At 44.6% G+C, this 27,539-nt stretch overlaps 1 protein-coding gene across 2 annotated transcripts in view; it reads right to left on the bottom strand.

The window, feature by feature from the left end:
* The window catches only part of ACOX3 (acyl-CoA oxidase 3, pristanoyl), a 97,848-nt gene that overhangs the window by 69,348 nt on the left and 961 nt on the right, over positions 1-27,539 (bottom strand). For both annotated transcript variants that reach the window (XM_083152345.1, XM_083152264.1), the window contains exons 2-7: positions 24,337-24,505; positions 21,625-21,858; positions 20,929-21,003; positions 20,460-20,549; positions 19,690-19,833; positions 9,938-10,026 (exon numbers count right to left, since the gene is read on the bottom strand). In XM_083152345.1, the coding sequence (XP_083008471.1) occupies positions 9,938-10,026; positions 19,690-19,833; positions 20,460-20,549; positions 20,929-21,003; positions 21,625-21,858; positions 24,337-24,505 (801 nt within the window). The remainder of the gene's footprint in view (positions 1-9,937; positions 10,027-19,689; positions 19,834-20,459; positions 20,550-20,928; positions 21,004-21,624; positions 21,859-24,336; positions 24,506-27,539) is intronic.

Here is a 27,539-nt window from a genome sequence, read left to right as displayed (position 1 = left end):
ACGGGGAGCAATGATGGGGATATGGGTCCCATCTATAGCACCTGCACACTGCGGGTAACCACGCCTCTGGAAGCCTTGGATGGTGTCATCAAGGCGCTGTCCTTCCGGCAAACAGATGAACCGCTGGTACAGGGTATCCACAAAGGCCTGTGTCACCTGGTAAATGATCCTGCAGACAGTGGCAATACCGACTCCAAACAAACAGGAGATTGTGCGGTACTCCCCAGGGGTAGCATACCACCAAATGGCAATGGCTAATCTCCGCATTGGGCTGATGGGCCGACGGTAGTGGGTGGTCTGCATAGTCAGGACTGGTCCAAGTAGATCCAAGATATAATAGAAGGTAGCACGTGACATCCTGAAGTGGGCCATCCACTGCTCCTCCTGAAAAGATTCCACGGTCTGCATGAAAGCTTCTCCGTGGCATCGGTCTCTGACCCAGATCCTGCGATCCTGCATGGTCGTCAGCCGCAAAATCGAGGTAAGGCTAGATGATATCAGCGCTCTCCTGCAGCACAAATATTGGTGCCGAGATCTAGACCTCTCAGCCAAGAATTGTGCTCTCCTACTCCAAGTGTGAAGCAAGTAGCACAGGGTGAGAAGCTGCTTCAAACTCTCAATTGCTGAAAAGTACAGCACAAACTGCAACACAGCTACTCCGTCTGCCATCTTTGCTGCAATGCTGGGAGCAGAACCCACCCCCTCCCTTTTCCCTTTCTTGTGACCTCATCTCAAACAGCCCAAAGGTCCATTTTTAATGACACCAGCAAGGAAAGACAGGGCTGATCCGTTTTCAGTGTGAAAGGGCCTTACCCGGGAATAACCCGGATTGAAGTGCAGTGTAAATGGGGTCTGAGGCAGGGCATGCCCTGGCAATATCCCGTGTTCGATTTCCCGGGTCCTAGCCGGTATTCTGGTGTAAAAGTGGTATAAGGGGGGGTATTCAATCCCGGGTCACGACTGTCGTTCCGTCCCGACAGCCGTGACCCTGGCCCGATTTCGTTTTGCTTGACAGCATATCGCCAGGCAGGATTCAATGACCCGCCTGCCGATCGGCGGAAAGGGAGCCTGTCCACGTAAAGTCACCCCTTTTCCAAAAGTTTATTATTGAAAATATAGATTATATATATATATATATTTTTTTTTTTTAAGTTGTGCTTATACTGTATAAGCAAAATCAAATTGAAATTACTGTATATGCTCGAGTATAAGTCGACCCGAATATAAGCCGAGGCATCTAATTTTACAACAAAAAACTGGTAAAACTTATTGACTCAAGTGGGATCCTCACTCGTGTATAAGCCGAGGGGGGGGGCTTTAATTTGAAAGGAAATCGAATGCAATTGATCCAGATGCGCTGTCCAGCGGCATCGAAACCGAATAGAAAATGGACTGTGCAGGCAAGACTAAATAATACAGATCTGTACTGTATAGTAAATTAAATGTCTACACAGCACTGTGCGATTTGATCCTGATTCAAATAGAAAGTACATCACACCATGTGTACACCCCTCTAGGTGCATCTCCACTTGGTACAGAAAAGGTGTCATGGAACGAGAATGGGGGTGGACACACATAGGCTTAGCTTAGAGAGGGTGTGACCATGGATTTGTGCACAGTTCAGTGCAAATATAAATACAATGCAATCATTACTAAAGCCCTGTGCACACGGGGGGGGGGGGGGGGGGGGAGATATATTGCTCAGCAATATATTGCTAGCAATATATTGCCGAGCAATATATTGCCGAGCAATATATTGCCCAGTGTCTCCTTTGCATCAGCGACCAGAGATGGTCGCTGATGAAAGGGAACCTCTGCTGGCGGTGCCGCAGAGGTAATTAGCTGGTCGCAGGAGTAAGCTCCTGCGACCAGCGATTAGAAAGGGGCTGTAAACGGGAGCACGCACCCGGCGATTTATGGCTGGGGGGGCACACTCCCAATCACTGGCAATATGGTCGCCAGCGATTCCCAGGGATTATAGCTCCTATCGCCCCCGTGTGTACACAGCAATAGAATAACACCAAATAATAAACTATGGGGGTTATTCTGGTTGATTCGCTCTGAAAAGAATTCACACCATTGTGAGTCAACCAGAACCCGCCCAGCGAATGGTGGTACATCCATTTGCAGGCCATGGGGAACCTCCCACATCTGTCGATGGTCACCGACCAATTGTAAGGCAAGTTACACAGTGTTAATGGGGCTTGCAATACCGATACGCGGTCTGTATTGCAAGTAGAATTAGACTGTGCAGCACAATCTGTTTCTACTATATTGCACAATGCAGCGTGGCCCCCGCTGACCCCCCCCCCACGGGATCATTTGGTCTACAGCATGATGGTCGACAGTCATTAGGTCGACATGGATAAAGGTCGACATGGGAAAAGGTCAACATGGTTCTAGGTCGAAAGATCATTCGTTCAACAGGACGTTAGATCGACAGGTCATTAGTTCGACAATGTCTATGTTGACAGTCAAAGGGTCGACATGGGGTTTTTCGCTGTTTTTTTACCTGATTGTGAACACAGTCGACATGGACACAGTTTCAAGTAGACCAAATGACCGCATCCCTGCCCCACCGCCGGCGTGTGAGCGGCAGCTTGAACGATCGCTTCACCCAGAATACTTGTCATGAGGGCAGTATCCCACAAGAAAAATTACCTTTAAATGAGTAAAATTTTGGGAAAATTGTTATGAGAACAATGATCGGGGATGTTAGACCTAGGGCCTCTTTACCTGCATCTTCACTGGGATACACCAGAAATGCAATGGGTGGTAAGGGGTTAAGGAATTGGAAAGGACTGGTTCTGATTTCCCCAGTAAAATACAGTATGGCTATCTGTAATGCACACAGCTCCGGAATGTCTCATCTGCTCCACTGCCTAGTACTGCACATATTATGGGTGTTTTTCACATGAGGTAATGATAGAATTAAAACAATCCTACAAAAAGTACAGGGCACATAATCACACAAACAAGGAAGTCTCGTGGAAAGCAAACACTGCATTGTGTCAGGTTTTGTGTGTCTAGAAACAGAACACCCATAATAGATGGGAACTGGGCTTATCTATAGTTATACGCAGCAAACAACGCAAAAAGCAGACGATTGAATCTGTCTCTCTGTAGGAAGTTTCTCACATTAACTCCTTTTACAATTCTGGGTTGATATTCACAGAAAAATGCTAATTTATATATTGGTGACTGAGAGCCGGAGCAGGTGAACGCCCAATGTTAACCCTTGGGAACACAGGTGGGCCAATGCCTGCTCTGTATTTCCAAAAATATATCTTTTAAATTCTCGCCTGGTGTGTATGGGGCTTAAGGTGCATACACACTGTACAATTTTTTTTGACAAATTTTGTTGAAAGATATTTCCCTTGAACTCAGTGTCCTAGACGAAAGATGTTGACGACAGAAGAAAGATCTAGCTACAGTTTATAGGCTCTTTTTTAAAGATTTCTAAATTGATCTGCATGCACAGTTGCTGAACAACCTTGATGAACAACTGGCGGGTATGCGCATCATCATTCATCGCATAAGCACTGAAAGATATTTTGACCAATTTCGTTCAGAAAAATTGTACAGTGTGTATGCACCTTTACACTCAGCGCTCAGCACCAGTTACTATTATCAACTGTAGTCCACCTGATGGTAAATCAAGCATAATTCCAAAAATACACAAAAATTTGTGTTGACTACTGCCATTTAGATTTTTTGTACTTGCGGACCTTCAGCGCTGTCTACCATTTACCTGCCGACTCTTTGAACCCGTCTGTCTATACATTGGGATCCCATATCAACGTTAGTATTAACGTCTTAGCAAAAAAAACTGATTTATTTTAAAAAAAAGTAGCTTTGCTTGGGTATCTAGTGTACGGTGTCTCGGAAATGTCCCTCCTTAGAGTCCAGCAATCGTCAGCCAGCATGTGGTGGCCCCTCTCGCCTTGGCAACCGCTGGCGGTTGTGAAGGTAGGGATGCAGAGCAGGCCAAAACTGAAAGAGGGGGGAGTGGGCAGGGTGTTAGCCAATAGAATACGGTTGGTACCGTAGACTAGGGATGTGGGGATTCATGGCTGCACAGCTGTTCTATGCTCCACACGACGGCGGCTGGTCCCTGGTGGCTTCTTGCTGACTCCGGCTGGGGATGCAGTCGGCGGGTCGACAATAAAATCGGTCAATAGGTTGACTACTATTGGTGGACACATGAAAAAGGTTGAAATACCTTAGGTTGACATTGTCAAAGTCGGCATGGAAAAGGTTAATATGAGTTTTTAATCACCACCCCCCCAGTGGACATAGAGGGAGGATAGAATCGTGTGCGGATGTCAACATAGACACCAAAAACTGAAAAACTCATGGTCAACCTTTTTTCACATTGACCTACTGCTTGTGTCGACACTTCCACCCCGACCTTTCTAATGTGTGTTTGTAACTCACCGTCCCACTTAAGTCCATTTTAATGACATATTGGCCCCTTTTGCTTTGTAGTATGTAAGGTTGGCACCCACTATTTCCTTTCTATAAAACATGAACATTATAAATAGGTATCTGGTATCACCATCCAATCCGATCAGACCTTGAGGTGAAATGTAAAGCAGTAACGTTGTGTCTTCCTGTGTATACCAGCGGTGGTGGCACAGTGCTTCCTCTGCTAAATCACCTCAAATTGTTTTCCAATATGTCTGACGCTTTCTCTATTTAGTCACTGTATTGTACAATTACTATTACTAGCACTTGTGTGGTTACATTGCCCCCTAGTGGCGAACAATGCCAATCTCACTATAGGGAATAACGTAAGAAAGAGCAAGTAACTCTAAGTTGCACACTCAGTAGAACGATTTTTTGGCCGATTGGCTGATTTCCAATAAATCATACAATATTTACCGATAATTGGTCGAAAATCGGCCGATATCGGTCCGATGTGTGCTCACGCGGATCTTTTGCTAAATCTTCTGATCTTACGTGCTGCATGAAAGATCAGAAGATTTAGCAAAAGATCCATAGACACGCACACGGGATCTGAAGAGAAATCTTTGGTAAAAATGTGCGCTTACTTAAAATCTTTTGTCCACGATGGACAAAAGATGTCAAGGCTAATTTCTGCGCACATCTTATGATCACAGATCTTTCTAGTGTGTGGGCACCTTAACGCTGCACTACAGGTGGGGCAGATGTAAAGGCCCATACACACTGGTCGATTCTGAGCTGAGAGCAGCTCAGTTTTCTCGTTTGAGCTGCTTTCAGCTCAAAAGCCACCCAGTGTGGACAGGGCAGCCATGAGTGCTGATGGGTGCTCCACCCCCTACCCCCCCCCCCCCCCCGCATCATTGCTGGCCACCGCAACTCATCTGCTTGTATTACCAGCATGTGAGATACAGATGGTATCCCGCTATGGAAAGCCGTCCTCCCCGGGAAAAACGCTCAATTAGGGCCTATGTGTGCATTTGATGTCTGTAAAGCTCCTTGAGTGCTGTAGGAGAAAGGGCGCTAAAGAAAATGCTGATGATTATTTTCTGGGGCTAGGGTCTGGTGTCCTTACTGCTGGTGTGAGACCATTATCTTATTACTGGTCACTAACCTCTCTACCTAACCTGACACTTGTCCACACCCTATTATCAAATGTGTTGTGCCACATTTTCTGACCACGAATACCTGCAAATTGAGGCCTCCAAGACTTCATGTCATTCTTTGCACAGGGGCTAATTTAGACATGCATTAGTAGGACAGTGACAAAAGTAACGACACAAGTAAAAAGTCGACATAGAAAATCAATATGTGTAGACACCATATAAGAGTATCTTTTTGAGGTTACCCTCCTGATTCGGGCGCTGATTCAGATTATTATTGTTATTAGTCACTAATTTATTAAACGGCTTGTACCATTGAAATGTGGACTCTTCAGCAGCAGTAATGGTGGTGTGACTGTGTGATCACACCTAATTAAATGGTAATCCTACAAACTGTAGGACTCCAACTACAACAGTAAGGAAACTTAATCCAATTGACTGCGCTACTTATTAACGAGGCGCATATAGGTCTGAATTAAGGTTTGACACAATTTTATCAAATCATTTTTTAATAAAGTGTAAATAAATAAATATATCACGATACAATGTTAAATAATAAAAATGAAAACAATAAAAATATAATGCTCATATACAGTACATTATGGTGGCCACCTATAATTCACAATTACATGTGATTAATATATAAAAATGTGCCCAAATACTAAAAATATGCATAAAATTGACCCCAAAATAATATCCTCCACTCTGTATGTGTGGGGAAGAATGTCCCAATCAATGAGCCAGATCCTATTCAAATAGGTCCATTTAAAGTAATCTGTAGATCAGGCTTTCCCAACCACGGTCCTCAAGGCACACCAACAGTGCAGGTTTTAGTGATATCCAGGCTTCAGCACAGATGGTTTAATCAGAATCACTCAGGTACTAATTAAGTCACCTGTGCTCAAGCCTGGATATCTACAAAACCTGCACTGTTGGTGTGCCTTGAGGACCGTGGTTGGGAAAGCAGACCTCCCAACTTTTGACCTGAAGAAATAGGGACACCCGCGCGAGCGCCCGAAAAGGGGCGGGGCGTATGCAAATGAGGGCGCGGCTTATGCTTATTAGCCGCAACCTCATTTTCATACGAGAATAGACGCTGTGCGCATGCGCACAGCGTCTATTCTACTAGTTTGGGGAGTCTCCCAACTGCCACCCCCCGCAGCGGGACAATGCATGCCGCGGGTGGGACAGCGGGACAGGACCCGAAAATCGTGACTGTCCCTCTAAAATCGTGACAGTTGGGAGGTATGGGAAAGCCTGCTGTAGATGTAAGTCTCCATTAATTTGCGCAGTACTCACAAGTTCCAATAATGATGAGTAACAATGGCAGTGTTGACGCAGGGAGGAAGGAGGGCTATTCCATGTATAGTTCAATGCCCTCCGTTCTACTACCCGTTGATGGGATTGGTAAAGGCGTGGTGCCAGGAAAGACGACCCACATGAGTCCGGCAGTTGTAGTCAGTCCAGTCTGCCGCATCTCTCACACGTGGCAGTAGGTGGTCTCACGTCCGGCTTGTGCAGGCTCCTGTATAGCTAGCAGAGCCGCGTCTCTCACCCACCGCTCTGCCGTCAGCGGCACTTGACCAGTGCATGTCTGTGCAGACGTAAGTAGAAACTCCGTGCGTCTACAGATGTAGACAAAGTGTGGGGCGCAACAATGGAGGTATCGTTTCTGGCTCAATGATCTCCTTATTTCCAGGAGTACCAGATCCACTAACGCGTTTCACTCTGGTATGAGCTTTTTGAAAGAGTATACTCTTTGAAAAAGCTGGCCGCGGGAACACTATGCTGACTACGTAGCTGCCACCGTGAAACTACACAAGTACCATTGTTTTTCCTGTTCGTCCATCTTTTAGGTTTACTATCGGTCACAGTCTATGTCCTATTACATGCACTGATATACCCCACAGTAATAGCGGCCTATCCGATAAAATGTCTTTCTTCCTGTGCAGTAAATGACCCGATATCAGGCGATAACACACGGGGTCCAGGATGAGTACCAGATAAAGTACTGCTGCTATTAGGGTCCCCTTATGGGACATATTTAATCTGTGACAATATTTCTGACAGTTGCAAAACATAAACAACAAAAAAAACACCTCGCGATCCACATGCTGCAGTCGATAAAGAGGTTCCAGTTTCTACTATTTTCCACTGATGTAGATTCGAATCTGTAACAAAGTTGACACTGCACTGGGAGAAACCATCCAAAAACAGCCGCATTTAATAGGAGTATGTCGGGATTTGGGGTTTGCCAAAGGATCTGGACAACATTGAATGGAATACGGTCACTAGGTTGATAGTCAAAAGGTCGACACATTTAAAAGGTTGACAGTCATTAAGTCGATATTGGGAGGGTCGAGAGTCAAAATGTCGACATGGGTTTTCACCTTCTGTTTGAGCTGACATGTGCCGACAGGTAGTATTTCCTGCCCTACTATCCAGTAGGGCGTGGTGGGAGGATATAATAGTGTGTCAAGTGTAACGAGGCACTGTACCTGAACCCATGTTCACCATTTGACTGTCGACCTTCCCAATGTCAAACTAATGCTTGCGTTGACCTAAAGCCATGTTGACCTTTTTCATGTGTGTCGACCTTCGTTTGGTCGAACTAACGATCCACACCAGATTGACTTGAAATCGATCATGGCTTACCTGAAGTTCTGATTGTATTTTGAGCGCCCTTTGTGATAGACTTTAATAAAGATAACAAACGAGTTTAAACAAAGAAAGTTAAGAAAATAAAGGCCGATGGTAGAAAAAACCTGTATCTGGGTTATAACCTGAGCCAATGTCGCCATCTAGAGGCTGAACTTGGTTTAGGCATGATGAGAAAGGAAAGGGTTTGCCAGAGTAGAGCAGTGTGTACAGGAGAGGCTTATCTTATACTATTGCACAGTTCTGCTGAACTTGGAACAAGATACAGGGTCTGACTCGGGGGCGCATGCAATGCCAACGCTCACTAGGTTCAATAGCGCTTTTCAAATTCTTTAAAACCCCTATGGTGCATGCGTTACACAAATGACCTTATTCTGATTGAGTCGAAAGGCTGTGAAATTCGTAGCCTTGTGAGTCCATCAGACACCGCCCAAAAATGGGAGTGGCAAGGTAGTGTTGGGAGGTGTATCCATGCAACAGGCTGCATTTCCAGGTGCACGTCTACAAGTATTGGAGGCCGTGCATACAGCTGGTGCGACTGATTGTGACATATTATGAGGCACCAATCCATACTGCTGTGTATAGAAACTGTGTCGGTGTCTCCGTTACTATACATTTGGCTGCAGAGATGTGCACTAAGGATTGAGACTGTAGCGGCATGTACATAAAGTCGTAGACGGGTGACCGCCAAAAGACACTGCTGAGTGTGCTTCTGCTTCCACCTCTGAATCAGGCCCACAATCAGGACAAGCAAGCAGAAGAGCAAAATGTATTTTGCACCTGAGAGTCACAAAACAAATTCTCTATATTCTCTATATTGCCCAGCCAAGCTGTACTGGGTGCAAGTTGTGAGCAGATTAGGGTAAGGATGCACCTCCTGGGGTACACTGGGGCATTTTCTTTCGCAGCCCAAATAATAAAACTCCAGTCCATTGCATTTGGTACAGATAACTGCAGTTATTTAACCTTTTGTAGTCCAATTTATTTATTTTTTATTCAAAAAGTCTGGTTTTAATGTTTACATTGTAATTTTTTTTATTTTTTTGTTATTCAAAGATGGTCTACATTGAATGTTGAATGATGTTCCCCATTGGATCTGCTACTAGCGCTAGGGCTGTTGAGCCCGACTAGACATTGGATCTGAAAGGGTTAAAATGAATCCCAAATATAAATCCTGGCCTCTCTGACTCTGCCTAGACATAATGTTTCCCTCTCTATGTTCAAGAAGTACTACAGTACTTTCCACCTCACTAAAAAGGAATACAATGCAGTACTCACTTCATTCAGTAACGGTGCCTCTCTCCCTCCCTCTCTGTGTAAGCCAGCAGCTTGATCCCCAGGCAATGAGACCTTTTGTTCAGGCTGACAAGCTGTTATCACACCAAAGTGTAAGCACTAATCAGCCTTCTCTGAGGCCAAGGCCCTAAAGATCCAAGCTGGGCCCTCATCTCCATCCATGACCCCGGGAAGCCTTATCCGGCTTTTACAGAAGCCAAAACAGCTCTAAGCAAGACATTTCCAAAAACTTTCATGGCGTCTTAAACACATAGGTCAAATATCTAGGACAAAAATACCTGCCCTCAAACACCGCTCCGGTGCTTTAATCACAACACATACTGTACTCATTCCCTGTATCTCTCTGATGGATGTCTTTTCTTATGTGCTTCTCACTACATTCAGCTACAAAGAACAATCCAGTGACCGGTACTCACCCATTATCTAATCCAATTTGGCCCAGCTTCTTCCCGATGTCACCCACCATCACTCCTGGCATAGGGAGTAGCGTTTTGGGGTCACGAATCTGTATGACAATAAAACCACATTACTGTCCTAAATAACAAAATGTCGAGCCGGTCATAAAAATGATACAAACGGGCAAAAAAGGGGATCACTAGGGTCATGTGACTGAGCGATACTGAACTATTATTTATTTACCGTTTCCTATATAGCGCAGCAGATTCAATTGCACTTTACAATTGTAGACAGTGATTAAACAAACTGGGTAACAAGAGACAGACTTGGAGGTAAGATGGCCCTGCTGCAAGCTTACAATCTATAGCACTAGCAGTAGTAATTCCTTTTAGAAATGAAAGACCCAGAGATGGATAGAAGGGGTATCCAAATGTGGGTGGATGTCTTCACCCTGCCAAATCAGCCACACAATAGGGTTGCAAACAGTTTTGTGAGAATTCGGGATTCAGGTGGGTGAGGGGTGTGAGATGCCATGCTGTTGCTGGCATTTAAATGCCAAAACAACAGGAGTTTTCACTCCTCAACTGTAACTGAATTCCTCCCCAAAGTGGAGACCAACCAATCAGCTCCCGTCATTTTTCAAACACAGGGAGAGATGTATCAGACAGCGGAGATAGATAATCTGGAGATAAACTACCAATCAGCTACTAATACCCTTTTCAGACACAAGCTAAAATCCTTTGCCCCTTTAATCGACCACGGTTATTCCCAGGACTAGCAACCCAGCTCACTGCCCAGTCTCCTGTCTGAAAGTTAACCCAGATCTTGCTGGCCCAAGTCATGCCTGCAATGAGCGGATTGGCAGGGGACAGTAGCATTTGGAGATGACATCATCTACACCTACTATAAACCAGAAGACCCAGGTCCGGTGTGAAGGGTGATGACCGATGAAGTGGTCACCCATGTGTGAACGGAAACCAGTACAAAAAGCACCTAGGGCCTTAACATCCAATTTGGCATTTTTACATGCGATTTATCACATGTGCAAGAACTCCCAGGGAGCTACCGGGGAATTCCAAGCAAAATCGGATGCGAAATAGCACCCTCAAAGTACACCCGAAGGCCGTACATCCGATATATCCTATGTGCAAGAGGTTCAATCTCCCGATCCGATGCGCACGGACCCAAGCATAAGATTTGGACCGATTTCATGGCCTGATCCATCGGAATCGGGTGAAAATCGGCCAAACTCGCACTCATGTATGGGGGCCTTAAGAAGCTGATTGGTTGGTGCTTTATCTCTCTCCAAGGCTTGATACATCTCCCCACGAGGCGGGAAATAGAGGGCCAGGTGCTACACAAGATACAATGCTCACCCACTGTGATTTCTGGACTTGTATATTTCCGTTAATTTATAAAAGAAGACAATATTAAATGCAAAAAAACAGATCACAACAGAACTTGCACTCAGATGTTAATAGCCTTGGAGGCGGAATGCTTAAACCACATAGGTACATCACTGAAGACAAACAAGTGTAGTGTATGCAGCTACACAGCGCCACTCCAGGCTCCGGGTGGTGGGGGAAATGTCATTGCGAAGAATGCTAGCAGCTAGGAGACAGCAGGACAGTAGCTGTGACACCTAATTAAGCATTTCACAAAGCCTTTGCTTTAGTTACTGTCATGGTGAAAATCTAGAACACAAATATACTGACAAATTTTATTGTTGGGAGCCTATTAATCTACCAGTATATTTTTGGATTCAGGGAGGAAACCGGAGTACCGGGAGTTTAATTCCTTGCAAGCACGGGGAGGATATACAAACTCTACACATTTGTGCCATGGTGAAAATGTAACCCATTACACCGTCCATACTACCACAGAAGATAGCCAGAATGTTGCAGGATGTGTATAGTCACACATACAATGGTTGAAGTGATCAGGTATGCAGCAGTATGGCAAAGTGGCACTTCAATTTGCACTGTCCCGGGAGTCCCAGGGCCCATACCAGCGATGAGTCACGTTGCCTTGTGTGCTGCTGCTCCTCCCACCACCAATGCCCTAGACTTAAACAGCCGCAGCCATTGGTGATAGACAGCGGTCTGGGCCTGGTTGGAGCTGGAGGAGGGGCTCATTTCTCCTCCCTGTAATGCTGCCTTCAGTGCATCCTGGCTTTACTTACATGCCTCAGCTTGTAGCTGATACTTTCCCTTCATGGCCCAGTGAACTCTTTTTTTTTTTTTTTTTTTTTTATAAAGTATTTTTATTGAGTTTTGAATTTTTTCCATAATGAAATAAAATGTATAAAACATGTATCAAACAAATATAACACGTCTCAGGTATTACAAGGTAGTACAAAGTATTTCAAACCTTATTTGAGCTTGGCAACAGGATGTGCATTCAGCACATGAGTGCGTAGAAAAGCATACAAAAACATACATACATCAGTAAGGAAGCGTATAGCGGTCAGTATTGCTGCAGTGAGGCGCCCTTTTGGGGCTCAGGGGGGGCGTGGTTTCTCGTTTCTGTCTGCCAGCCTTCTGGCTTACGCAACAATACAGCCTCTTCCTTGGTCAAGTTACCTATGTCTTCTTAACTTTAAGGGGTGACCAGGAGTTCTGGTGTTTTATAAGTGTTTCAGTGTTGATTTTGTAGGTCGGGTTATCGCGATGGTATGTCTTCAAAAGTAAGTATTCTACGTCTGGTGAAAGTATGGGTAGGTCTGAGGTATTTCTAGTGGGGGGGGAGGAGGAGGGGTGGGGAGGGGGGGGGGTGGGAACTGAAAGCATTTGGTTTAAGTGTCTACATATATACGTATCTATCGTCTGAGGTTTGGCTGTAGGGGAGGAGTGTGTGGGTCCTCTATGTCTAGATCTCTGGGGGAGGAAGGGGAGGGGGGGGTTTATGCTATCTGCAAATTCTTACTGGTTATTTTAAGTGTGAGAGTAGGTCAAGGGATTCTAAAATTTTGTTCTGGGTGGCAATTGGGCTAATTTTGATGTAAGGTTTCCATTTTTTTAGGAAACTTTTTGTTAAGGATTGAGTAGCGTGGATATTGTTGTATCTATCATAGGTCATGTAACTGTTTAGCATCTCCTCCAAATCAGAGAGATTTGGTTTGCGATGTGTAATCCATGATTTCAGTATAGTTTTCTTTGCCACCGTGAACAAAATTGTTAGGAAAGGTATTATATAGGTTTGATCGTCAGAGAGGCACCACTCATCAAAGTTTAAAAAGAGTATTGGTGTGGGTAAAAGTTTTAGTTTTAGTGAAAAGTGTTTCTCTATGTAATGCAGTATTTTATACCAGAACTTCTTAATGTGTCCACAGGTCCAGAAGTTATGGAACAAAGTACCGGAGTGGTAGCCGCATTTCAGGCATTTTCCAGTTTCAGAGGGGTCGAAGTAGCTTCTTTGCTTTTGCGAAATAAAGGCTCTGTGAATTATTTTGTAATGTGTTTCTTGTAGGGCCGAAGCCTGGAGGATCTTCATTGTGGATTCGTAATATTTATATATATCAGAGGCCTGGATCTGGGGGATATCCTTCTCCCATGCAATCTTTGTCTTTTCTTGTGTTGTTAATAAAAAATTTTCTTGTAGTGCTTTGTATATGAGTTTTGATTTAAAGGAACCAGCTTGGAGTCTGCTGATCCATGAAGTTAATGTAGAGTGGGATGAGGATATTATATTGTGGGTAGAAAGGGATTGCACAAAGTGCTGGATTTGTATTATTGGGAATAAGGCATTAGAAGGGAGGCCATATTTATCTCTAAGGGCAGAGAAGGGTAGAGTTTTCCCTCCCGGATCAAACACTTGGGAGATTAGTTTTAGACCTTTCCCTTCAAGTCTATTGAAGGCTGGGTTGTTTACTCCGGGGGGGAAAAGAGGATTTCCACAGATTGGCATCCATTCCGTATTCTGGGGGTCAATTCCTATTTCTCTGCATGTCTGGTGCCAGGCCTTATGGATGTCTTGGAACATTGGGTTTTTGTATATTTGTAAGGGGATTTTGTTTTTTGGTGCATGAATGAGAGCTTTGGGTGAATAAGGGAAGAAAGCAGCCTTGTCCAGTTCATATAAGGAAAAGGAGTTAGAGTCCTGTAACCATCCTAGTGCCACACGGGCTAAAAGGGAGCAGGAGTAAGCATTTAAATCTGGTAGGCCAAGACCTCCTTCTGACTTTAAAAGGCTGAGTTTGGCCCAGGCTATTTTTGGTTTCTTTCCATTCCATATGAACTTGGAGCAGGCTCGGTTTAAAATCTTGATGTCTGTAGGTGCTATTTTTAAGGGTAACATTTGCATGGGGTACATTATCCTAGGGAATATGACCGTTTTCACCACCTCGATCCTTCCCAAAAGGGAGAGGGGTAAAGAGGCCCAGTCTGTGAGGGTTTTCAATATTTTTGGTATGATACAGGAGTAGTTTTTTTTGTATAAGTCTGTAAGTTTATTCGGAATCTGAATGCCCAGGTATTTTATATGTGATTTTTGGATTTTAATGGAATTTAGAATGTCGTCTGGTGGGAATATGGGTGGGGGGCCTTTTATAGGTAATAATTCGGATTTATCTACATTCACTTTGTAGCCCGAGAAACTGCCAAACTTTTGTAGTATTTGGAAGATTTTCGGTATTGCATGCTGTGGGTGAGACAAGAATAAAAGCATGTCATCAGCAAATAATGAAACTCTAAGGTCTATGCCGCGGATCTGGATTCCCTGGAATTCTGGGGATTCCCTTAGATGGATGGCTAGTGGTTCCAAGGCTAGGGCGAACAGCAGGGGTGATAGAGGGCAGCCCTGCCTCGTGCCTCTCAAGATGGGAAATGGGTCTGATAACAAGCTATTACATATGATTCGCGAGGATGCTCCCTCATATATCGTTGATATAAAGTGGGTGAATGCTTCTGGGAAGGCAAATTTTCTAAGTGTATTATGCAAGTGCTCCCAGTGTACCATGTCGAAGGCTTTTTCTGCGTCGAGTGATAATATCGCTTTTGGGTCCTCCGACACAGCACACTGGGTAGCATAAATTGTCGAGAGGACTCTTCTAATATTTATTGTGGAATTTCTTCCCATGACAAAGCCTGTCTGATCTATGTGGACTATTTTGGGTAGAATTAATTTGAGACGTTCTGCCATGATTTTCATGAGTAGTTTATAGTCGATATTCAATAAAGAAATTGGTCTATAGGAACTGGGCAGAGCTAAATCTCTACCTGGCTTCGGGATCACTCTGAGGATAGCTGAATTAAACTGGTTGGGCATCTCATTTGTCGTTAGAATTTTATTAAAGGCTTTGGTGAGAGTTGGGACTAATTTAGGGGCTAGTAATTTGTAATAGTCTGGGGTAAGACCATCTGGGCCAGGAGCTTTACCTGTTTTTAGATCTGAGAGGGCCCTTGCAACTTCTTGTGGTGTGATGTCTTGGATGAGGAGGTGTGAATCGTCCTCTGTTATTTGAGGGGTTGTGATGGTTTCCCAGAATTCTTGGGAGTTTGTGGGTTCTGATTCTGGTGCAGAGTATAGATTAGTGTAAAAGTCACAGAGGACCTGTGCTGTCTGGGGGTTTGTTGTGGTGTAGGAATTGTCTGCTTTGCGAAGGGGGCGAATTGTTGCCGGGGGTCTTTGGCCTTGTAAGAGTGAGGAAAGTAGTTTGCTGGATTTATTTCCGAATCTATGAAACCTAGCTCGTTTAGCGAAGGAGTAAATAGATTCAGATTTTTCTATCGAGGCCTCATAGGTCCTCTTTGCAGCTAGGTAAGTATCTCTATTTGAGGGGGAGGGGGAGACCCTGTAACTCCGAAAGGCGTCTGTAAGCGTTAGTTGAGCTTGTAATTGCTCCCGCTTTGCTTTCTTTTTTATGAAAGCCATGTGGGAGATAATTTCTCCTCTGATTGTGGGTTTGGACGCCTGCCAGAACAGCAGGGGATCCGCCTCCTCTGTCTCTCTGTTTTCTTTGGCATAGTTGTCCCATGCATTTGTTACTGCGTCTCTCAGGTGTACCGATGACGCTAAGGCAGGTGGGCATCTCCATGTTGTTGTAGGGGTTTGGCTATTGGTGAAGTGAATTTTGATGTGCACCACTGCGTGGTCAGAAAGAAGAATTGGGGCCATTTCCGCATATTCTACCTTGGGGAACAAGAAGTGAGAGAGCAGGATGTAATCTATCCTGGACATTCTATTGGTGGCTGCTGCTAGGCAGGAGAAGTTTTGTTCTGTGGGGTGTGAGGCCCTCCAGGAATCTATCAGTTGTAGGCGTTCACACAGTTTTGGGATGCCAAATTTGGGGAGTTTACGTGATGGGGTGTGATGTGCTTGCTTATCTAAGGCGTTAGAGGAAACAAGATTTAAGTCCCCACATAGTACCATTGGGAGGTGGTGAAAGGGGGATGATACCGAAATTATTTGTCTGAAAAAGGGGTTGGAATATTGATTGGGGGCATACACGTTAAAACAGATAAATTCCTGCTGCTCATATTTCAGGTGGCATAACACAAAGCGGCCTTGTGGGTCCGCGACAGTTTTCAATATTTCTAAATCTATGTTTTGTTTAGCTATGATCACCACACCTCTTGACTTCGAGTTATGAGAGGATGAGGCTAATACCTTCCACTTTAACATGTTTAATTTAATAACTTCTTGTGGCACCAAATGTGATTCTTGAATACAGACCATGTCTAATTGTAGCTTATTTAAGTACACCAGTATTCTCTTCCTTTTCACTGGGGAGTTGATTCCTCCCACATTCCAGCTACCAATTTTAAGTGCCATACTTGGCGATCACTAGGTACATATTAGCGAAGGCTATTACTATCGAATTTGGGTTACATCTGGGATGCACGAGATAAAATGCTTTCTTTCCCTGTGGGATTTGGGTGGGAGGTTGGGACAAACTAGGGGGTAGAGGGGGGGAGAAAATAAAATCAAAACTTAGTAGCCATAGTGGCCTGCTTCCTTTAACAATTGGGGGAGATGAGCCCATCTCTCCCTACGTCTGCGCTTTATAGGCTCCTATGCCTACCAGCTCACTTCTGTTAAGTAACTATGTAAAACTGTAAACAGGTTATAACATTTGTGACATTTGTTTGCTTAGCAATACACCCCAAAAAACCTGATCCGGCTGTAGAAGATCTCAGCTGCTTCCTTCTTCTGGAACGAGGGCCGGACAGTTCAATAAACATGAGTGGGTGTGAGGGGCAAAAAACAATACCCGGCAGTGTCTATGTGGGCCGCCAGGGTTAACTGTGTTCAGGTACCTTCTTTTGGTAAGTGTGGTGGGGGGGGGGTTAGTCACAGTCCGACATCTGGGGGTGTCCGTGGTCTCGGATGTGCTCCTCTCTCAGAAAAAGCTCTGCATCACGTGCCGACATAAAGTCTTTATAATCAGTGCCGTCGTAAATCCTCAGTCTCGCAGGATACATTAGGGCAAATTTCCTTTCAAGTTTAATGAGACGTGAACAGATGGGTGAAAATTCTTTTCTTTGTTTCATTAACTCTGCAGTGTAGTCCTGGAATATAAGGATGCGATTGCCCTCCCAGGTAAGATCTCTGTGCCTGCGTGACATTGTCCAGATAAGCTCTTTGTGGAGAAAGTTAAGCGTCTTAAAGATGACTGCTCTGGGTCTGGCACCCTCCTGTGGGCGCAGTGGGCCCAGCCTGTGTGCGCGCTCCACCACCATGTCTGAGCACCTATCTTGAATGTGGAGCATTTCTGGCAGTTTATTTTTAATAAACTGGAAAAGGTCATTTCCCTTTAGTGTCTCTGGTAAGCCAATTATGCGCAGGTTCTGTTCTCCTGGATCTATTTTCCAGGTCCTGCACTCTATTGTACAGATACATCAAATCTGAGGAGTGTTGCTTCAACATGGGCTTTATTTCTGCTATGTCTTGGAAGCATTCCCCCACTCTGTGCTCAACCTCCGCAGCTCTTTGGTGCAGCTGTGCTAGTTGTGAGTTTATCTTATCGGTCTGGGCATCTAGCAAGGGAGCCATTGCCGCCCTTATCGCTCCCACCATCTCCCCGTATGTGACTGGGTCGTCTGTGTGCGGGGTTACCTTTTTGCTTGAACCTGGGGAGGCTGGTTGGGTATTCATTGTGCGGCTGATAGCTGGTGTGGGTGAGGGCGGCTTGGCTCTGGGGGGCAGAGGGGCTGCTTTCAATTCCTCCGTCCGCGTGTGATCTGCTGCGGTCGCCATCTTGGGGGTGGCAGAGGCTGGCGTTTTTGCTCTGGCTGTACGGGATCGGGAGCCTGGCATGTCCTCCAGGATTCTCTCCATGCGGGGCCGGGGGTCTCCGGACACAGGTAGTGAGGCGATTGCGGGGGGTTTGGAGGCTTAAAAGCCTAGTAAAGGTGCTTGTGAGCCGGTCAGCAGCGGAGCGCTTCTCACATGCGGCTGTTCATGCCGCTGCCGGAACCGGAAGTTCAGTGAACTCTTTTAACCGAATTGACCCCCTTCCGTCCCTCCTATAGGGACATTACAACCCCCCCCCCGTTACACCCTTCACTCTCTGATTGTCACCCACTCTCCATCACCCTTTGCCTCTCCCCAGTCCCCCCTATGCTTGCCACCCTCTCCCTGTACCCATCACCCACTGTCCATTACCCTCTCACTGTCTCCATCTGCTACTACCTGCCACCCTCTCCCTTTCAAACTCTGCTGGTCATACTCTCTTCATTCTCATCCTGTACCCGTCACCCACTGGTTCTCTCCATCATTATTTGCTGGTCACCCTCTCCCCCTCGCTGTCACACTCATCCTCTCTCTCTCTGTCACCCTTTTTCCATCACTTTTTGTCTCTCCTTGTCACCCACTGTTTGTCAACCTCTCTTTCTCCCCATCACCCACTAGTTTGTGCAGCGGCGGATCCAGAAAAAAAATCTTAGGGAAAGAGCTGGGGGCGGGTGGGGGTGTATCTTGTGCATGCTCCTGGGAAAGCGGTATCACAACGGTATCCAGTCATTAGATCTACAGTGTCTAGATCGACAGACAAACAAAGTCGACAACTATTGGTTAATAGATATAAAGGTCAATATTAAAGTGGCCAGGCCAATCCCGAGATTTGGCCCCAAAATTTCCGGGATTGGAGTTTTTTCAGGGTTAGACTGCACATACTGCTGCTCAAATGCTGCCCGGCTTCTCCCGTCCCCGGCTGTGCGGCTCTATACAGCATGACATTGGCAGAGTGGTGCGGCTGCACAGGCCGCACCACCTGCCTCCCTTTCGGCCACACTGCCCACCCGCCTTGCTCTTGGTCGCACTGCCCACAACTCCCGGCCGCACCCACCCATGTAAGTAAATATGCAGGGCGGACAGGGTGTTTTTTTTAATTAGGGAAGCCAATCCTGGGATTGAGCATTTTTCAATCCTGAATCCTGGGAATGCCTGCTAGTTATTCTGCAATGCAGGTTGATATTGTCTGGGGATTCCCCGCGTTCAAATGAAGGTTCTCTGAGTCTATTGGAGCCAGGATGGAGTACGATTCTCCCCGTGCCCAGATTTCATAGTGATTTCAGCGATGCAGGGATTTATTATTTGGTGATCACATATCATTATCCGAGAATAAATTCTCAGGGGTAACTTCTTTTAAACAAGGGTACTCCCGAGTCTGTAAGTGCCAGGATAGAACTTTCTTATCCATTTCCTTCCTTTACAAAATTACTTTTGTAGATTGCCTGGAGGTAGGGGGCTTAAGGTCACCTCCAATGTGACTATTTACTATTTAGACTCCACCCCCCCCCCCCATCAGATTTGTAAAGAAGACCACTCTCACCTGCACGATAAAGGAGTGTAACCCCTGGCAACGCCCATCCGAGGTGTACAGCTGGGCATACACAACCGCATGGGTGGCCGTCTTCCCCATGTTACCGACCCAAAACTTAGCGGCTTCAAAGTCCGGGGAGTTTATAACAAATTCCTATAAAAATAAAATTAAATAAAAGCCTTAAAATTAAAATGAAATGTTCACTTCATAAAACTTGTCTTACTCCACTAACAGAGTCAACTTTGGAGTCTCTTATGGCCGTTAGATATTTTATTCAAAACCAGTATCATATTTAATTTAAAAAATATATATATTTATAATAACAACAATGGGAGTTCTATTGAACATGAGATGTTGCCCATGGCAACCAATCAGATTCTATTGATTATATTCTAGAAGGTGCTAAATAAATAACACGAAGAATCTGATTGGTTGCTATGGGCAACATGCCATCTTCAATAGAATTCCCATCTTCGTAAATTTGCCCTAAGGATCTATGGTGGTGTTGTCATTGGAGGCCTAAGCCAAAGATGGCTCTAGGATCCCAGAATGCAGTATTCCGAGCCTACACCTATGGCCTATATGTAAAACATATAGGGGGAAATTTACTAAGATGGGAGTTCTATTTCACATGGGATGTTGCTGTGGGCAACCAATCAGTGTCTACTTACTTAGCACCTTCTAGAAGAAAATCGTATTTGATTGGTTGCCCATAGCAAGAGAACATAACACACACAGGCCCTGTGACCGGATATAGGCCTCTCTCTCTCTCAGTGTACCTTAGTAGAAGCATCGAATGTTGCCGTGGTCCGCATAGCTTTTGTATTGCTGCCATGGCTGAGCTCTGTGAGCGCAAAGCATCCGAAAATCTGAAAAGTACATTTATAGTGGTTGTTGGTAAAGGCTACGATTCCCATAGACACTTAGGGGTCGATCCTATTAACCCCGAAGGGTGAGAATACCCGTACGGGTGCCGTTTTAACGCTGAAAACAGCACCCGAATTAACCCCGACTTGCACCCTTCGCAGGGCTGAATTAGCTGAAAACTGCTCGCACCCTTATGGAGGTGCGATAACTTTTCAGCGAATTCGGCCCGCCGTAAAGTGCGCCCGGTTTTGTGACAATTCGCAAACACCGGGCGCATCCGCACCCTTTGGGTGTAATAGCATTGACCCCAGAGAATACATGCAAATACCTATAACCTGGGTGACATAGCAGTGCACGATAGGTTCTGTAATCGGGACTGACCTCCATGCTTTGTATTTGGCTGAGTAACTTTTCATGTCTCTGAGAGCCTGTGCTCCTGACAGCATTGGTGAACACCTGAGGAACCAGAATGACAATGAGAACCGTTATGTTACTAACCTAGATATACAGCAGGTGTACAATACAACTTTATACATATATATGCATGGAAGATCTGTTCACAGAACTAAGGTTCCACTCTGAGCACAAAAGCAGTCATTTCGGGAGGAAAGATCGACAATAAAAGAACTTTGCTCGCTCCACCGTTGTGGACGTATACAGTATATACAATCGACATATTACTTATTCAATGACATAGGTACAGACAGAAGCTGCTGTTCCGCCTTGGCATGGGGGGGGGGGGGGTGTGGTCACTGCTCACATGGGGCACACGCTGCCAGATAAGGAGACGGGTCAGCTCATCCAGCTGACCCGCCTACTTGGTACCATCAGCAGCTTGTTACCTGTATGGCTGTGGGGGACTACTTAGGTTTGGCTTAGGCCCAGTAGCAGTGAGGCTGGGGCCTATGTCCAGGGGCAGAGTCTAACACCAGTGTTGGTAAACAGGCTTGGTACTAGGGACTGCATCAGCCGCAGCCCATAGAAGCCAGATAGAGCTGACAATATAGCATAGGAAGCGCGATCTCTGCTGCTGCTGCTGCAGGCGGACTGGTAGCCCCAGGGGGGTGATAGGATTACCTGTGTATTTAAAAAATATTTAGCAGCCAGAGACCAATCGTACATGCCCAGGCAGTTTACAACCACCAGCAGTTTCTCTGGCCTTTCCACTGTATCCTCGAATGTCAGGAATTCATATTCAAGTATTTTTTTGCAGCGTAGAAAGGTCAGCTCCCTGTACTTCTCCATAGGCAGGTCCTCCGCCGGTTGGCGATAGAAAAGCGGATCATTTTCTAGAGTGGAGAAAATTCTTTTCTGGAAATACAATAATAAAATTGCAATAATGGTCTGCTCTACTGCAATTGAAATACAGACTAGATGCACAGATGGAGCAGGCATATATGGTATGTGGAAATGGATTATGTGGGTGAATGTCACTGGGGGCTTAGATATTAATGTATTTAAGGTCACAGTGGCTGATGGGGTAAACACTTGCTCTCTAGGTACTAAAAAACAAACAAAAAAACATCTTGTGCTGGTGGCTATGCAGTTTATGTTTGATGTACACTTTTATATTTACAAGTCCCAGCATGATAGCACCTCATGTATGTTGGGTGTGCATTCTAAGACCCCCCCCCCCCCCTATCAGCTAAAATTGTGAAAACCTGAAAGTTGGGACTCCTTCAACTTAGAGTAGCACCCCACCCACCTGATCTGAATATTATTTCACCAGCTTGGTCCCTGGTAGCCACAGACTGCAAACTGTAGGCACAATGAAGGTAAGACCTAAAAATTGACACTTATTGCTAGTCTTTGGGTTGGATTTGGGGCGCGGCTCCCCTTGGGTTGGTGTAACCGAGTTGCTTTCGGGGTGGCACACCCTAACATTTATCTAGCACTATTTAATTTTCACTAATATTATACTTTCTCTAGCACTACACATTTTAACCTCTAGCTTCTGCTACTTTCTTATTAACACACGTCTAGCTTAGTTTTTTCACTTGTGTGCTGCCCTGGGGTGACTTGCTTATGCTGGCCTTTTTGGGGTTCCGCGCCCCAGATCCAAACTTAGTATTAGGGACCCACCAGAAATGAGGTTACCGTGAAGCTGGTTGGTGGGCAAATATTTATTGGCCAATTGATATACCAAGAACCTCTGTTATTGATTGATTGATTAATAATATGGAGTGTGCATCTGCACCACGTGTTTTTCTTTGCACACTTTTATATGAAGAAGAATCATACTTAAAAGGGATGGATTCCTGTGCATACATCTGTATATCTTCAGAACTGCAAAATGGGGGGGGGGGGTGCACTTAGACAAACCATGCTGCAATATGCCATGTTTTTGCATGACACAAGGTAAATCTACTATCTGCTTTTGATTGCAGCCCACAAATCCTGAACCTCTGTATTTTTACATGCCAGCTTAGACGTGAACCAGAACGCACCCTTCCACATTTTTACATTTTTCCCATTTGTGGCTCATTATGGTTTAGCAATTTTGACCCTGCTGTTTGCTTTGCTCCCAACTCAGACCCACAGTAATCAGACCCACAGTATTTAAAACGTGCTAATTCCCTGGCATGATTTTGGCACTATAGTGATTGATCCACGTCACGGCTGGTAAATGGGTCTTATGGGTTAGGGTCTGCCAGAGGTGCAGATTTTAAAGCGTCATAGAGTGTAAGCTTGTGAATAGACCCCTCCTACCTTTTTTACTGTCTGCAAATACCCAGTTTGCTGTATCTCTGTTTACAATTGGGACATGCAGCCAAATTTACTGCCCTACAGTATATAAGAAACTGTTAATAAATAAACCTATACGTTTACAAGGCAAAATAAGGCATAAGTGCAGAGTGTTTGTTCTAGGTCTGTCCTAGGATCGGCAAGTGTATGGACACCTAGAAATGTAGGTACTTGTTTCGTTTCACGGAGGCAGATAAATCACATGCGATTTTGTACCTGTTCATACCCCTACTATCCACTACACATGGAGTTGATTTTATATAGTGTGGCGAGTGCAGCGAGCCACCGAGCGCGAAGCGATGGGCCGCATATTACTTTACATGTATTGCGCGTCCCCTTGCGGGGCTCGCTATGCTCAGCACGGAATACATGTAAAGTAATCCGCGTCCGTTCGCCACACTATATTAAATAAACTCCATGCGTAGTGGATAGTGGGGTTATAAACAGGTACAAAATCACGTTCGATCGCATCGCATGCGATTTATCTGCCGCCATGAAACTAAACAAGTACCGAAATGTATTCTGCAGCTATACTTGCATAAATAAAGAAATAGTGACAATTCGCTTTCATTTATGTGAACCACCCTTATTGCTATAAGGGCAACACACAGCAGGGGTGTAGTCAGTGAAGTCCGTTTTTTGTAATCGCTGTAGTTTTTTCCACCAATGCAGTCTCATTTTATTAAAAAGTCGAATCTACATCGGCCAAAAAAAGGGTCAAAAACGGCTGCAGATTCAATTAAAACACATGGATCGGCAAGTACAGTAATTCACCAACCCCCACGTGTTATCCGATGGTGCCGATTTTTCTGACAAGTGTCTGGCAGACCAAAAATTTACAAAAAGTTACGATTTTTTTTGACTGTCTAGAAAACCGGCATTTATTGAATACCCCCTTTAGTGTGTAAAGAAGTAGAACACCCTTTATTTTATTCTACAAATAGCCAAAATAACCTGTGATCTATATATTATCCCAGTTTTGAGTAAGAAATTGGATTGAATTGTAGAATTGTAAGGTGAACATTGACTGATAGATCTTTTTACCTGTAAAGTGATAATATCTTCGTCATCCAAAAACATCACCATATCCTTCCAATCAAATGAAGCCCTTCTGCGGTATTCAGTGAGCGGCCCACTGGGCAAATCTGGTAACAAGTCATCTCTGGACGGTGCCCCCTTGGCATCCAATGTCTTGGCAGGAATCATTGTAAATCTGCAATACAATGTTTTGGATGTTGGTTCAACAATCATAATAAAAACGCATTATTGCCCACGTATGAACAGAAAAGAAGGCAATGCAAACTATGGGGCAGATTTATTAAGCTTGGAGAAGAGATAAACTGGAGATAAATCGGAGAAAAGGTAAAAGGAGATAAAGCACCAGCCAATCAGTTGTGTTTGAAAAAAACAGTTGGGAGCTGATTGGCTGGTGCTTTATCTCCTTTTACGTTTTCTCCGCTTTATCTCCAGTTTATCTCTTCTCCAAGCTTAATAAATCTGCCCCTATTTTAGTAGCCCAAGCCAGCCCATAGGTCTGCCAAACAAATTTAAATGTGAGCAACCCAGGTCTTGAAAATGCCGTGATAACAAGTGTACACACCTAATTTGCAGACCCACCCGTTAGCAAACCATATGTTCTTTGTGAATCAACCTGAATCACCCCCTTAGAGTAACTACACATTAGGGCCCTTATTCTGGTTCACTCACAAAGAAGGTTCTGGAGTGGCCATCTCAGTCTCCTGACCTCAATATCATTGAGCCACTCTGGGGAGATCTCAAACGTGCAGATCGTGCCAGACAGCCCAAGTATTTACAGGAACTGGAGGCTTTCTGCCAAGAAGAATATGCTTTACCATCTGAGAAATAAAGAGCCTCATCCACAACTACCACAAAAGACTTCAAGCTGTCATTGATGTTAAAGGGGGCAATACACGGTATTAAGAACTGGGGTGTGTAAACTTTGGGTCAGGGTCATTTGGGTAGTTTCTGTTGTCATGATTTAAAAAGAGTAAACACAGTTGTCTGACAATAAATGTCTTCACCCAACCACTAACCATGAGTGAAAGAAAAGTTTGTTCATTCATATTCTCTGACAAATGGGCAGATATATCACAAATTCTGCTAGGTTATGGAATCTTATGAGCACAACTGTATAGATATACTCCATTTCTTATATTTCCTTTATGTCAAACATAAAAAGACAGGAAAGAGCTGTAGATCTTTCTTTGAGACTCCAGTGACAACAATAAGGCATTATACTTACTACCTAATGTCCATACACACTGAGCGATTTTCCACTGGCCAGCAATTTTCACAGGGGGTGGATGACTTTCCATAACAGGATGCTATGGAAAGCCATCCACCCCGTCGGTAATACCAGCGATGATGCGGGAGAGCACACCAGCGCTCATTGCCTGACCGAACACACTGGACGGCTTTTAAGCTCAAAAAGCAGCTTGATCCGTGAAAACATACCTTGTGCACAGAATCTAAACAGTGCAGGGGGCTGCCAGGCTGCTTCGGTTGCGCTGGACACGCCACCAAATTGCTCCAAACATTTACCAGCAGTGTTGATAAATTACCAATCACTCAGATATTAACTCATTTTTCACTTTCCAAGCTTTGATCTCCTCCACAATATTTTAATTATTATTTTTTCAAACTTTATACTTTCAACTTTATTTTGCATGGGGCAGTCAAAGACTACCAATTTCCCATCGCTACGCTGGGTGGGACCTGGGATCTCAATTCTGGGTACGGCGCTTTTACATTAAACCTGGGTCAACCATTATACAGAAGGTGACCCAGGTTTAACCCTTCTTATAACCCTGTTGACTTGCCGTGTATCCCGGTTATAAGCTTTGATCCTCTCACACCACACCTCGACCCGGGTCAACATGTCAGCAATTCGACCATTACCTGGGTCTGTGGTGCAGTGTTAAAGGGGTATACCTGTATGCATAAGTATCAAAATGACCTTTATTATCTGGATGTACTGTATGTTAGGTTTGTGCCTTAATGTCCGCATGACCAGAGGGAGCTAGAGAGTTACTGTACTTGTATTATCATCTATAAAGAGAATGCCAGGGTTAAAGTAAAGCGATCCAAGCTCTGAACGGTGTTATCACTGGAATCACAGCATTATAATAGATTACTATTAAACAGAATATTATTTGCTGACAGATTATATTGATAAACTTTTGATGGACTTTAAAACCTTTGCAGACTGTAGTACCAAAGTCCTTTATCAGCTTATCACATTGTACCTGTGCCTTTGTACATGGGAAATACAAAAATAAGTAAATGCATTTAAATAAAAGTACAGCAAAAATGACAATAACTGAGTTTACTACACAAAATAAATAGAAATCCTATTGGAGATGGAGATCTGCTGTAGAACTCCCTATTTCGGGGTATGATCATTGATTATACTCTAATCAGTGGGTATCGTGCTGCAGTGTTAACAACTAAAGGGAGGGATAAATACAGACTGCCTGTGGGTTGTATTATGTGACCACACTCCACTATATATAAATGGAATCAGTTTATTCGTTGAACATGTTTCCTTTATCCAAATGCACTCACCCTACTGGTTAGACCAAATACACTGAATTGCGCCCTCTTTCATCTGTTGCTGTATTGTGTAGATTAGTGGATTTTAACACATTCTTGTTGTAACATATTATATATAATTCATTGGGGGAAATAAGCTAAGACGGGAGTTCTATCCCACATGGGATGTTGCTATGGGCAACCAATCAGATACCATCTGCTATCTTCTAGATTCTAGATGATAACAGATGGTATCTGATTGGTTGCCCATAGCAACATCCCATGTGAAAAAGAACTCCCATCTTAGTAAATATCCCCCTTTGTCTTATATTTGGTTACTGTCAATCAATAGAAAATAGTGTGGAAAAACAAACAAGGACCACACAGATTTTTTTTTTTATATTGTGAAAAGTATGCAGTGACACAGCAGGGCCACCTGCCAACGCACTAACCCCACAGCAGGGCCACCCTCCATCGTGCTCGCCCCACAGCAAGGCCACCTTCCACCATGCTGACCCTACAGCAAAGCCACTCTCCACCGTGCTCGTCAACAGCAAGGTCATGCTTACTCACAGCAGGGCCACCTTCACCTTACAGCAGGGAGACCCTCAAGTCACAGCAGGGCTACACGCCACCAAGCTCATTCACCCACACCCACCCCACGGATATACTCTTATCCATATCAAAATTATGGG

This window comes from Crinia signifera, chromosome 1 (assembly GCF_055691185.1).
Source record: "Crinia signifera chromosome 1, ASM5569118v1, whole genome shotgun sequence".
NCBI classification, from domain to species: Eukaryota; Metazoa; Chordata; class Amphibia; order Anura; family Myobatrachidae; genus Crinia; species Crinia signifera.
Note: the sequence above shows the minus strand (reverse complement) of the source record. Positions and strands in the feature narration are given on the sequence as shown.